At 40.3% G+C, this 14,812-nt stretch overlaps 1 protein-coding gene across 8 annotated transcripts in view; it reads right to left on the reverse strand.

Moving 5' to 3' along the window:
- Positions 1-14,812, reverse strand: part of UTRN (utrophin) — a 701,048-nt gene that overhangs the window by 32,681 nt on the left and 653,555 nt on the right. For 6 of the 8 annotated variants that reach the window (XM_066595903.1, XM_066595902.1, XM_066595898.1 and 3 more), the window contains 4 exons: positions 7,440-7,576; positions 5,613-5,651; positions 5,410-5,475; positions 499-564 (listed from right to left, as the gene is read on the reverse strand). In XM_066595903.1, coding sequence (XP_066452000.1) covers positions 499-564; positions 5,410-5,475; positions 5,613-5,651; positions 7,440-7,576 — 308 coding nt within the window. The remainder of the gene's footprint in view (positions 1-498; positions 565-5,409; positions 5,476-5,612; positions 5,652-7,439; positions 7,577-14,812) is intronic. The other 2 variants (XM_066595904.1, XM_066595901.1) reach the window with 1 other exon arrangement.

Genomic DNA, 14,812 nt, shown 5'->3' on the forward strand with positions numbered 1-14,812 from the left:
ACAGCCAGCCTATAGGGACAATCAATCGTAATCACAATTGCTCGTCCCCATAAGCCAATTCACAGCTTGTGTAAAGGAAAATTAAACAAGCGTTGATCAACAAGCAGAACTCATTAGACTGGACCAACGACTTGGCCATTCTAATGGTCCTTTTAGAAGAGAAGAGTTCTCGGCCCAATGTAACGGGTGCTGATCGACACGCATCTTCTGTTCGATGAAACCAACCAATCAGCTAACAAACGAGCGATTGCTCGTTCATCAGATGACTGTTAAGCCCTTCTACATGCCTCGATTGTTGGGAGAATGAACATTTGGAGGAATGATCAGGCCCGATAATCAGCCTGCATAGAAAGACCTTAAATACACTGCAGACTTCTCAGGTCAATAAGAATGATGGTGAGGCACTACAACAAAAATGTTCAGTTGAATACCACTGTTTTAGGTTTTGTTTATTTGTGTTAGTTTACTTTATTGTATAATAATGTATGTATTACTCACATGCTTCCAGTGGCGGAACTGCTGTCAGTGAACAAGGAACCATTAGTCCTTTCCATATGTGCCAGCCTGGTGACAGAACAAGACAGTTATTACCAATAACTTAAGACAACTTCAACAACACACACATCACTTAATGTCCAAAATAGTGGAACAATGGTTGACAATCACTTAAAATTTTTTAGAACCAAGCAACTCGCTGATGAATTTTACTTTAAATGTTGACTAATGATAATTTACAGCAATTTAAAAAAGTAGTATGATGTCTTCCTTCATAGAGCATAAGGCCTTCAAGCAGCTTTTATGTAGTTATTGCTCTATTGGAAAAAAATCAAGCCCCTATAAGTTGCTGAAACCCCCAGTCTGTACAGACTGGGGCTATACAGTGACTTATAGGGGGATTGATTTTTTTCCAATAGAGCAATAACTACATAAGTACATATAAATACATACAAGTACAGAAATTATAGTCTAGTCTTTCTGCTTGGCTCACTTCTAAATGTGCAGTCTTGATAGATGATAAAACATATTAGCTGATACAGTTGTGGAAGGTAATGCTGAACATTACAAATATAACTTACTGCAATACTATTGGAAGGACATCTTCCAAATCACTCAGACCTCTTACATTAATCACCAAAATAGAGCTATAATATTAATATAAGCTACCATGCCACTTAAAACTAGTGTGAAACTAGCTGAGAAACTATATTTGCTACTATTTGTTATCAATAAGATTACAATGGTGTGATGAAAGAAACTAAAAAGCTTACTATTACCGTATTAAAATGAATTTCCCTCACAAACCCTGAATAAGGTGTTTAATTGATTTCTACTTTAAGAATATGAACTATGGTGTTGTATTTTAAAGAGCATTTTTAAACACAGATTCAAACAATTGGGGGTTTATGCTTCATTTTGGGAGGGTGGGCCTAAAAATGCAAGTCCTTCCTTTTCACTTGTGGCTAACTATACAGTCAAAACTATAGTGTATTTAGGAGGTTGCCTCATAAAAACAACACCTGTTTATAAGCCCTGTTGTATGCAAATAAGAAACATTGAACAATACCTCTGCAGCGCCACCTATTGGATGGCAACATTCCTTCAAATCAATGTCAGACCCTTTATACAGGTCTTTATAACAATGATTGGGAAGAGGAAACAAAGCCAGAAAACCATACACAGACAGCTGTTTCAGGGTGTTTGCCTCTCATCAGTGTGCATAAATTACCCAGAATGCACGCTTCATACACAGACAGCTGTTTCGGGCAAACACTCTGAAACAGCTGTCTATGTATGGTTTTCTGGCTTGGTTTCCTATTCCCAATCATTTTTATAAAGACCTGTATAAAGAGTCTGGCATTGATTTGAAGAAATGCTACTATCTAATAAGTAGAACTGCAGAGGTATTGTTCCAACTTCCTTATTTGCATGAATTACCCAGAGGAGCGTGCATGGCTATATAAGTCTCCTCACTCACCTCCCAGGTGTCTTCTCAGACCACTTCTCCACACACGTTTTGGGTGCTCTCCTTAAGGAGAGACGACACCTCTCTTGACCTAAGCCTTATTATGGTATACAAATTTCATAGAGGGGATTCACTACTTAAGGTCTACCTCTTTTGTAAGCCAGACTGAAGTGCCATTCTGTAAGAGTGGCTCCTGCTGTGGTGGATTCAGCCCACCCATGCATTGTGTGGTGAGCCATGGGCTGTCTTGTAGGCACGGCTCCTATTGTGGTGAATTTGGCCCACCCATGCATTGCATGGTCAGCCATTCATTCCCACTACAGGGGAAATATAATTATAGTTAGATGTGGTTTACCCCAGCATTAACAGTTGAGGAATACAAAGGAGGTGGTCTTCATAAGACAAGTCCTTTATTGAAAAAGTTACGAATCTGGTTGATTATCTGAACTCATAGTAGGGATGTCTTCTCAGGCTCTGTTTCCATTTCCATTAGGGCTTTCCATCATGATTTCCATCATAAATGCAAGAAAAAATATCACAGAATGTTGCACTATTTATTATAGTAAAATGCTGAAAGCCATGATGGAAACTATTAAAGTCAATTGGTTCTGTCAGGCCCTGATGGTTCCTGTCATTTGACAAATCTGGCATGCTGATTTTTTTTTTGTTCTTCTGTTCCATGGCAGAATAGAGGAATTGAAATTTTAAACAAATATTTGAACCCAGCCTTATAAAGGTATCTGTGGTAGTACAACTAACTAATACAAAATTCTGCATTCAAAAACAATACTACAGTATATTTGTGGCTTTGCAAGCAATAAAATCTACACCTTTAATTCTATTTCATCAGCATTGATATTTTCCGAGGCTCTGGATTTAAATTAGATTTCAAGTGTTTCTGCTTTGAAGTAAACTTCTTCAACAGTTGTGTGGTAATGAACGGCAAACAAATTTCTTTCTTCTTAATAAATATGTAAATAAGTGTTGAGTTTCAGCTTTGTAGAAACCAGCTATTATCTGCCTCTGCACCCTCTTCTATTCACTCTTCCTCAAACTGAATTGGAGATGACAATCTTGTCAGAGATGCAAATCATATATATAGAACTATGTTCAGATCAAAGACTTTTATCTAACTTGTGAGTTTTTAAATCTGTTACACATTTTTGCACAACTTAAAGGGGTTATCGAGGCTTTTAAATTTCATGGCATATCCTCTCTTAAATGGCATAACAGTTGAATACTCAGAACAGCCACCACTAAAAGTACAGAGTTCTGAGTAATGCCAGTTTGCTGGACAGATGTAAACATTGCAGCGACTGCATATGAGCACCGTGGCCCCTTCAAACAGCTAATTGATGAGGATCTCAAGAACTGGACCCCCACCGATCAGATATTGATGGCCTATCTTGAAGATACACCATCAATTTTCAAGCCTCGGATTTCCTCTAGGCTCTTAGGACCTCTATAGACTATGTGTGTATTTGTTGGTTCATACAGTAATCTCCTTTTGAAAGTGTATATGGAGACTTTAAAAGTGACAGTTCACACCTCAGAGTCTTTAGAAGATCCCTTTGGATCTAACTTGAAGACCCAAAGACATAACATATATACAACCCCAATTTCAAAAAGTTGAGATGCCAAGTAAAATTAAAATAAATGTGACTTAAGGCCCATTTATACTGGACGATTATTGCTAAAAATTCTATAATCGTCAATCGTTTTAGCGATAATCGGTGCGTATAAATAGGCGCAGGGCACCCGCATTTCGGGCACTTTTTGCTGATCCTTAAAATCAAGCTGACTTGATTTTAATGATCACTTTTATCAGTCGCTCTCCACAGGGAGTGCTGATAGCATTGTTTCCCAGTGGAGAACAAAGGATCTGAGCGCAGATAATAGCATTGGGTTATTAGCTGTGGTCAGGAAAGGCTTCATTTGCATAATTGGTATTTAAAAGAAAATTGACCCTCCAGCTGTTTTTCATAAGTACAACTTTATTTTTCCAGCCTTTTGTTAACCCTGTCCCAATTTTTTTGAGATGTGTTGCTGCCATCAATTTCTAAATGAGGTATTTTTTTAAAATTAAGTTGAAAAATGTCTCCATTTCACCTCCTGATATGTGTTCTATCGTGAATAAAATATGGCTGTAAGAGTTCAAAATTATTAGATTATTTTTTTCTTTACATTCTTCCAATTGCCAGATTGGAGTCAAAAAGGAATTTTTTCCCCTTAAATGGGGAAAACTGTCTTTTAGTTCATAGGAATTTTTAGCCTTCCTCTGGATCAACATTCGGTGGAAAATAGGCTGAATTGGATGGACAAATGTATTTTTTCGGCCTAACGTACTACATTACTATTTATTTGCATTTTACATAGCATTCCAACTTTTTTAGAATTCGGGTTGCATGAAAATATCTGCATTATGACGAAGGGGCATGGCATTTTTCATTTTAGCTATTAATGGGGATAGCAAATCACAGACTACCTCAATGACATGCAGGTGTTTAATGGTCATCCTCTATTGTATGCAGCTTATCTATTGTATGTAGCTTGTCCATATAATGGAGTCTCTTGAGATTTAGTCAAGGCAACATATTAACATGAATGTCCTCTTCCACTCTCGTCTCGACTATTGCAACTCACTGCTAATCAGACTTCCCCGCACCAGGCACTCCCCTCTCCAATCCATATTAAATGCAGCAGCTAGACTCATCTTCCTATCCAGCCACATCTCAGACGCCTCTGCACTATGCCAGTCGCTGCACTGACTGCCCATCCACTATAGAACTCAATTCAAACTCCTTACCCTCACCCGCAAAGATCTCCATGGCATAGCGCCACTGTACATCGCTTTCCTTCTGTCCATACGTTACCCAGCCCACACACTCCGTTCCGCTAACATCACTCAGACTAAATGCCCCCCCAATCCGAACCTCACACTCTCGCCTATAGGACCTCTCTAGAGCAGCACCACTCTTCTAGAATGCACTACCCCAAAACATCTGGACAATCCCTGATGCATGGAATGTCAGACATGCCCTGAAAATGCACCTCTTCAAGAAGCATACCAAATCTCCTGAACTAATCCCCCTACAACATTTCCCCCTCCCACATCACGCCTGGACTATGATCTATCACCCCACACTTCTTCACTTTGCCTGCCGTGGACACCTCTCACCCCTCTAGCTTCTGCATCACCTTCTCCATGTTGTGCGTAAGCTCATCCCCCCCCTTATTCCTAATAGATGATCACTACATGTAATTGTTGTATCGTCTATGTCCTTTATCTTTTGAAATCGCTGCGGAATAAGTTGGCTCTATACAAATAAAGTTTATTATTATTGAATTACACATTTCATGCAGTCAGCTCTTTAGTTGCAAGTAAACCAACTATAATTGAAATACAAAAAAAGAAATCTACTAGTACAACATATATATATGTTTACCTGCTGGCATACTGCTCTATCCTGGAATGTGTGTCATCATCAAAAAGTTCAGGAGACTGCAAAGGACTAAAACAAATAAAGAATAAAGTTCTAAAGTACATTTAGATAAAAATGCTTTATGACAAACCGCTGAGAGTGGAATATTATACTAAATGAAATAAAGTATCAGGACTCGGGAACCTTGACATAGACGTTATACTCACTCAAACTGGTCAGGCCACATGCTGATGAGTGTAATAGGGCTGTAAAAGAATAAGGAGGAAACCAAGAGAGAAAAACTTTAATGACATAATAGAGACAGCAGAAAAGTTAAAAAGCCCAAATCCTCTTTTACGCCCAAGAGAATGATTAAGACTTGGGAAAAACAGAAGCTCCAATGCAGGATTCCTGGCAGACTACTAATGTACTCAAAACATCCTGCAGCAGTAATGCAGCACATTTGGTCATTTTTTTTTTGCAGTCCAAGGCAATCTCATTCAGGATAACTGCTATAATAAATCTTTTTCTTAATAAATGTGCCAGGAATTGCAATGAGGCTCAACGAAGCTTGAAGCTAGGTCAGAAGAGCCTCGTTGTGCCAGGAGATAATAGCAGTGTAGAACAATACAGAGAAAATCAGAAGTGTGTCCAAGGAAATGACTGTGAATAAAACTTAGGTATATGTAAATTATAATGAAATCAGATTGTGGTAATCAGAGAGTTCTAGTATTAAAAGCCACCCTGCAGACATTGCAGAAATGATTGTCAGTAACAGGAAGCTGAAACTGGGGTCAACCAGAACATTTTCCTGCCACTTAAGCTAATCAGAGACATAAAAATTAAAAATGAAACACCTACTTTAAGGGTATGAGCACATGGGGCGGAAATGTTGTATAACGTACGCAACGGAAAATTCCGTACCATTTCTGCATCCAAAACAGAGTCAAAATTCACACTATTGGTGCGGAGTTTGACTCAGAATCAGCTGCGTATCCGCATATGATTTCAGTGAATACAGCACTCCTATCACCTCGCAATGCTTGCACTAGCAGCTTGCCCCGGCACCTGGTAGCCTCTAGGGATTGCCGAGCCGCTAATCAGGTGATGCCACTGCAATGGACATGGAAGTACCGTTCTCCAGAAATCAATGGGAGCTGTGCCTGCAGTTACAAGTGCCGGTGACTACACAGAGGTGGGAGAGGAAGCTTTTGCTCCGACTTATGTGTTACTGTGGCGCTGACAGCACACACCCGCACAGCTGGTCGATCAGGGTCCCGAGCGATGGAACACGGCAGATCAACTATTGATGACCAATCCTAATGATGGGTTATCAATAGTATTTAACTAGAAAACCCCTTTAATACAGTTTTGAACAGAGCCCATAATTTTACCAAAATGCATTAAAATTCCATATATACTATAATAATACTTTTATATTAAAATATTTTATTAAAAAATTAGGCATTTTTTATGGTTGGGTTATAATTTCTTACACACATTATACTCTCATCCTGCAAATTTAAAAAAACTTGGCAAAATGTTGAAGTCCAGCCAAACTGATAGTAAGAACATTTTGCCTGAGTTCTCATGGGACGGAAATCTTGCGGCTTAGCTGCACCGAAAAACCGTGAGATTTCCGTGGGATAAGCGCAGCTTCAAGACCTGCATCTCCGCTGCAGCCATCTCTCCCCACGGAGAGAGGAGAGGCCGCTGCAGAAATGAAAAAAAAAGAATTGACATGCCACGTCTTTGTTTTCCGCGCGGCATGTCAGTTTTTGGTACGGCTTGGCCGCAACTGATTGGCCGCAGCATGAGGTCGAGAGTTTTGCAAAATCTCGTCCACTTTGCTGTCCAATCCCCGAGTTAGGAGCCGCGGGCAGAATTGCCGGGCAGACATTCTGCATGGAAATTCCGCGGCAATTCTGTCCCATGTGAACCCAGCCTTTATGTTTAAATGCTGGTTTTATGGAAGAAATAGTTTTTTTTCAGGTTAATGGATAAGGTTACCACAAAACAGAAGCCAAATGTTCAGCTATTAGCAATTGACTTACGTCTCCATGTTATCTCCTTCAAGCACTGTCTGTACTGGTAAGTAGCCTAATCTGGGATGTTTGTCAAAGTACTTCTTTGAACGGAACTTGTTTTTCAGCACCTTAGTGAAGTCTCGGACATCTTCCCCTGATGTTGTCTGGAGAGCAAAAGATGGAAAAAGGCATTTATACAAAACAGATGTGACTTTTCAGTTTATTGGCTTATTGCCATCTTCCATCATATCATTTGGGACCTAGAGCACTAGATGGATTTGGAAGACAGAATAATTTAAGTAGCAAAAGTTTGGCAGGAGTTGTCCTCCAGCCTAGCAGATTGACAGCATTCTACTAAATCTGCATAATAATTAACACTGAAGTTTGACTTCTGGACAAAAAACAGAATGACGAACTCTGGCACCTGCCCAATCTCAAGGAGGCAGAAAAACAGCAAGCATATAACAAAACAGAGATGTAATTAAGACCTAACATACTAAATAAGGATTTATTCTCCCAAATAGAATGTATTATGTTAGTCAAACACATTATTAGCAAATGCATGCTATTAACCCTTTCAAATCAAATTTGTATTGTGGTTTTCCTAGGGGGCTTACTCTTTTTCTGCCATTATAGAACGGTGCTATATGCTGGCTAAAGCCGGTACTGCACAAGGTGACACGTTGGATAGGCTCCGACAGCAGAGAGGCTTGCAATATACAGTAAGAGAACCTCGACGGACGTCTTCCAACATCGGAGCTGTACAGCCCTAAATCATAATGTCTTCAGACGTCAGACAGTGGATTGGAAAGGGTTAAAGGAGTATTCCGGTGATTCAAAGTGAAAGTTATATGTTTCATAAGGCGATAACATGTCATTTTGCAATATAATATTATATTGTAACTTGTTTTACAAAGCTGCAGAGATATGGCTTTATCTGTGGCCTCTCCCCCACTTAGTTCTCCATTGGTATCCAATTAGTTTGACCTGTTTTACCGGTTGGCATGCTCAGTGTCTTCAAAATTCTGGAATGACGATACAGTGTGTAAAGTTGTTAACTTGTGGGTAACTGGCAATGGAGCATTGTGGAAATGCAGTGGGGTGCATGTTGGCAAAGAAAGGTACCAAAATTCAGTGTGATGATTTATATGGAAATTTAAAATTTTGCCCAACTCTGGAATATCCCTTTAATTGTTTTAAACACAATTAGTGTCTCCATACAAACTGAAACAAATGTGCAGATGCTGATCTCCTGTAACTGCAACGTATAAGAGAAGCAGCACAAAGATGCAACAGCACCCGGTAGGCGATAAGATGAATGCAAATATTGAATCTTTAAATCATTTTCCATTGTATACCTGCCAGATTTATTGAACTTTTAATATCAGATTTAAGGTGTGGCAACGCAACTGGGTCATTATTCTATAGTAGGACTGTACCTACTGGATATTCAGAAGGACACACAAGTAAACTCTAAGCGAGCCCTTAGCAAGAGAATAAGGCAATATAGCAACAAGATTTAAAAAAAATAGATAAAATTGGTTGCAGCTCTCACTGAAGCGGGCATCAGGATCACTTACTACATTAGTAAAAAAATGGATGATCTTGACGATAAAATGTACTTAACATCCCCCATTTACATGCCAAATTACCCAGAGGACAATTGCATGGCCTTTTCAGTCTCTTCACACTTACTAGGTGGTCTGCACAAGGAGAAAGTTTACCCCTCTTGACCCATCTCGAAGGCCTGTCATCCAGCCAGTCAGAATTGTACTATACACTATACATATACTGTCCATACAGGGGTATCTTTTCCTACTGGAGAAGACTCTGGTCTTAGCTTATATTCCCAGTCATGTTAGCCCAGTTTCACCTGTGACGGAAGAAAAAGCACTGCATGTAGCACTTTTTATTCCTACCAAAAGCCGGGCATCTGGTCAGAAAGCAGACAGACCCCATTATAGTCAAGGGGCCCATCCAGCACTGTTCAGTTTCATCCAGAGACAGAGCCATTGGCCTGTGGGGATTTCCCTTTCCTGCTCTGGAATCCCCAACACAGATGTGAAACCACCATAACAAGGCCTGTTAAAAGGTCAGACATTGATTTTAGGAAAACTACTTTTTAGTAGGTGGTGCTGCCAAGGCATTGTACCATCTGACATTTGTATACAATCTTTAATGCACATCAGCACTTGACAAAAACATACCTACTGTACTCTACTAAAGTAGGGATCATTTAGACAGAGAATTAAAGAGGCTGCTTCCCAGAACGAGCAACATTTTTGCTTATGGGTTGTGTCTGGAATTGAAGCTCAGTACCATCCACGTGAATTGTGCCAAGCTGCAACAGCAGACACAGCCCATAGACAAAAGTGGTGCTCTTTCTGGAAAATTAAACCATTTTTAAAACTCCTGGACAACCCCTTTAATTCTCTGCCCAAATTCTCTGTTTGCACTGTGTGTCCTGACACATTTCTGTTTTAGCCAGAATTAACCTTTTCAGCAATGGAATCAGAAGAGACAGGCTAGCCTTCACTCTCCAGGTGCATCAATGACCCTATTACTAAGTGACCAGTTGTCCTTCCTTGCAGCACATTTTAGTAAGTATTAATTACTGCATACCAAGACCACCCTACAAGACCTTTTGGAGATTCTCTGACCCAGGCATCTAGCCATCAGAGATCCTTAAGCTTGCCAACACATTAACTTCAAAAACTCTTTACTTGCTGCAATTGTGAGCAATCCAACAAGCAGGGTGTCTGGATGAGAAGTATATTATCTGCTATTTTCACATATTCAGTAATCAACGGATAAGGAACATGTACCTGAGCCAACTGATGTTTTGCTTCATTAGTAGATCTTAGGTTGCCAAAAAAAAACTTTTTGCTGAAAAAGTGCTTGTTAAAAAAACAGACTCTAGTGCACGAATTGAAGGAAAGCTACAAATTGTCAATTTCCAACATAAAAACTGAACAAAAATTAAAGAAAAGGAAGCAAAACTTGAAAGCAGAACTTTCCTAAAATTGCACTCACCTACATTATAAGATGAATGCAGGGCACAGCGGCAATACATAAACCCATTCTAATATTTTGGAAATTGAAAAGTACATACGAACGATATATTATACAATATACGGCTGCTGGAACCCACCACCAACCTACTAGCATTGTCAAAATGTAAACTATTAAATAAGTTGTGCAGATGGGCACATTGTTTACTTACATTAGGCTCTATAGATAAAATCTCAAACGTGAAAAACATCCATATATATGACTAATATGTAAAATTAATAAATCTTTCCCACAGTCCCTGAAATCAGCTTTTACAGCCTGACATGCAAGAAGGTGCTATCGGTAGAGTCAAGAACTTTGCAACCCCACTGTCTGAAGCAGCCGTAAAACCTCCTGAAAAGTGAGAGGTGTCCTTGTTGGAGATACTGTATCCAACATTCTTCTCTCGATATTAGAGATTCCATGTCACGGATATTAATGCGACAGTAGGGTGAGAATTGGAGTCCCCAAATTTCCAATAATGACATTCATGGTAATGTGACAGAAGATTTTCAAATACCGAAATGTAATTATTTCTGAAAAGATAAGATCCGATTGGCAGGGATCTGAGCTGATGGACCTACAACGCAACAAAACCTGCTTATACCTTTTGGGTTTTTTTCAACCTAAAAATTAGACTAGTTGGTATAATGGTTAATCCAATCTAACTTTTTGCTCTATAACAAGAGATAAGCTCATAAATGCCGCACAGTAAATAAAGTACCACTCTATAGAAAACTGATACATTGGCAAATGGGTTGGAGGGTAAGCAATGCATGAAGCAGGGATGCTCTTTAGACATCGTCACATGCAGAATCTTGTCCACAAACCACAGTATAGTTCAGAGATCCCCGACCTTTTTGTACTTTGTGAGCCACATTCAACCTTCATTGATGGTCGGGAGCCATTTAATGTAAGCAAATGCAGTTACGTTGCAACTTGCATGTTGCTTTGACTCTACAGTTGCAAGAAATTAATCAAGTTTAGATTTCTTGCGGTTGTTGGGTCACATTAACTTGCAAGTTGCAATGCGACCGCCTTCACTTACAATAGGTTGCAATTTAGCAGGGCCATAGTGCCATCTTTTGCCATGTGAGAGGTCATGCCCAAAGTTGTTGCTGGCATTGTTTGGTGGCTAGGATATGTCTGCAATAAAGTCCATTGGCAATACATCAGTACATAACTCAAGACTCGCATGGCGAGCCACATGCGGTTCCTGAGCCGCTAGTTAGGGATCACTGCTGTAGAGTATATAGTGGATTTAAACTCTACAAATTTATCTAAACACATTTAAGCCTAATATTGTATCAGTTCTTCCATCTTTCCAATTAAAGTAAACAATCTTGCATGCATGAAAAGAGCTCAAGTCACAGACCTAATAATAAATCCAGCCATGTACAAGGAGACCTATTTATTAATCTCAGCTGAAAACATATGCACTTAGCTTAAAGGAGATGTCCCGCGCCGAAACGGGTTTTTTTTTTTTTAAACCCCCCCCCCGTTCGGCGCGAGACAACCCCGATGCAGGGGTTAAAAAAACCACCCGCACAGCGCTTACCTGAATCCCGGCGGTCCGGCGTCTTCATACTCACCTGCTGAAGATGGCCGCCGGGATCCTCTGTCTTCATGGACCGCAGGGCTTCTGTGCGGTCCATTGCCGATTCCAGCCTCCTGATTGGCTGGAATCGGCACGTGACAGGGCGGAGCTACACGGAGCCCCATAGAGAAGAGGAGAAGACCCGGACTGCGCAAGCGCGGCTAATTTGGCCATCGGAGGGCGAAAATTAGTCGGCACCATGGAGACGAGGACGCCAGCAACGGAGCAGGTAAGTATAAAACTTTTTATAACTTCTGTATGGCTCATAATTAATGCACAATGTACATTACAAAGTGCATTATTATGGCCATACAGAAGTGTATAGACCCACTTGCTGCCTCGGGACATCTCCTTTAAAATAGCAGGCTTATTATATGTGTGATCAATTGTACAAATGAGACAAACACCTTATAAAGCATCTATACAAAATAAATCATTTTAAGGTGTACTTGTTAAAAAGACAAAATCATAACTCCTTTCCCCATTGATTTGCATGGCTGCTGTAAACGTACTGCTTTTTTCTGGCATGTTTTCAGAGTAGACAAACTCTTCGTAACGTAATGTTTGCCTCTTGCTTTTGTGGTGTTTTCTGAAGTCTACATGAGATTTTCAGATGGCTTCTGACTTCCAGTCCTGAAGGTGTAAGCACGCTATGACAGGAGACCCAGGATAGAATGCAAAATGCATTCAGGCAACATGTTTTGGTACTGGAATGGCACCTTCTTCACCCATCTTCTTTTCTTGCGCTGTATTGGCTAATGGAGTCTTCTTGCTTGTCTGGTTTTGGGGAAGTTGCTGCTTGTTTTTGATGGGCTTACAAACAGGTTGTGCCGCCAGCACAACTCTTACAGATAACCTTACTCCTACCTTACCCACACTTACTACACTATAGAGCGCTGGTATTTCTTATTATGACTGACACCCTACCATATTCAATTAAAGTTCTCTTAATTTGGTATTTAAAATGGTTTTTTTGAACCAGAAAACCTTTTAAGGCCCCCTGCACACGGGCGGAAATCCGTGGCGGGATTTCCTGCAGAATTTCCGCCTGTGCCCGCCTGCATAGGATTGCATTACAAAACGCAATCCTATGCAGACGGCTGCAATTTGAAAATACACACGAAAAAACAAATCGCGGCATGTTCCATTTCTGTGCGGGTCTCGCAGAGGCCCGCACAGAAATGTCAGTAGTGCCGGGCTGGCTCCTCTCTGCGCAGTCGGCACATCACATAGCCGGAGGCGTCGGAGCAGATGAGAGCCACACTGGTCACTGCAGGGACACGGGTCAGATCCCGCTGTGAGAATTCTTCCAGAGGCTCTGACCCGGTCTTCTGCAGGCGGCCTGCAGCAACAATTCAAAAACTATAAGGCTAGATCAGCACAATAATTTGCAATTACAAAGAATGTACAAGAATGTAACATTGAACTGTCCAGTGCATCCTCATTTGCACAACTTTGTTTCAATGTTGTCATCAGAAAAGCACCACCATTCATGGGAGATCATGTCAAAATCCATTGGCGTTTAAGAATTTAAAGCACTCTACTACTCTTACACAACTGCAATTTTTCTGGGCTGATGAATATCAGATATATTGGCTAATAGATCGCCAGCAGCACCACTTTTCTCCACATCAGTGGCAGGACCTTCAGGTTGCAGAAGCCGCTTGGAATCTGAACATATTCCCCAAATATAATCCAGAAGGAAAGAAAAATCGGCAGCATCCGGGTTTGCAAAAATAGAAAATATCCTTTATTCTCCCATGACAGCAAAACAGACAGCAACGTTTCGACCTGGTGGTCTTTGTCAAAAATAGAAAATATCCTTTATTCTCCCATGACAGCAAAACAGACAGCAACGTTTCGACCTGGTGGTCTTTGTCAAGCTTGACAAAGACCACCAGGTCGAAACGTTGTTGTCTGTTTTGCTGTCATGGGAGAATAAAGGATATTTTCTATTTTTGCAAACCCGGATGCTGCCGCTTCTTCTTTCCTATTAGATGTATTGGGTTACACAGATGTGAAACCACCAAGTCGCACAGTATTTGTTGGGAAGCATTGGCTGAATGGCTCCTTCTTATGAAGGAACCAAACAGCGCAGAATAGATCCCATTGACTATAATGAGTCCGTTCAGTTTTTGCTCAATTGTCCGGTATTTTACCGGAAGAAAAAGCGTTACAGATTCTAGTGCAGATGTGAAAACACCTTTAATGCATTTCTATGATGCCCCTTCATTACACGACAATATCACCACACAGCAGTTGTGATGAAGGTATTCATAAAGGAAGATAACGCATATTGTGTAGTGTAAGCAGTTTTCCTTCTGAAATAAGTGTGTGTTCTGTAAATGGGGGACACAATGATATTTATTAACTGCAAGTCATCTGAAAAGCGCTTTGGCAGTATCATTTATTATGTATAAAGTATTCCTGACTATGAAATAAAGCAGTGATTATACTAACAGTTTCTGACAAGTTGCCTATCACGATATGCCTGTCTTCTGGGGGAATACAATATTAGTTAGCGTCACTGTACAAATAACACATCAACAGTAATTACAGCCACTACAGATAGATCCTCTGGGAGACAAGCATCAAGCATGGCCTCAAGAGGATTTGAAGCGTAACAACAAAATAAGTGTATTTTAGTAAGGTTGAAAAGTTCCATTTTAGCCCTAAGAACTGTTAGACAAAATCTCTTCACTTACAGACAAAGAAAATCATTTCCACTTAAGAGTGCTAAGTGCTTCTTCCA

Source organism: Eleutherodactylus coqui, chromosome 3 (genome assembly GCF_035609145.1).
Source record: "Eleutherodactylus coqui strain aEleCoq1 chromosome 3, aEleCoq1.hap1, whole genome shotgun sequence".
NCBI classification, from domain to species: domain Eukaryota; kingdom Metazoa; phylum Chordata; class Amphibia; order Anura; family Eleutherodactylidae; genus Eleutherodactylus; species Eleutherodactylus coqui.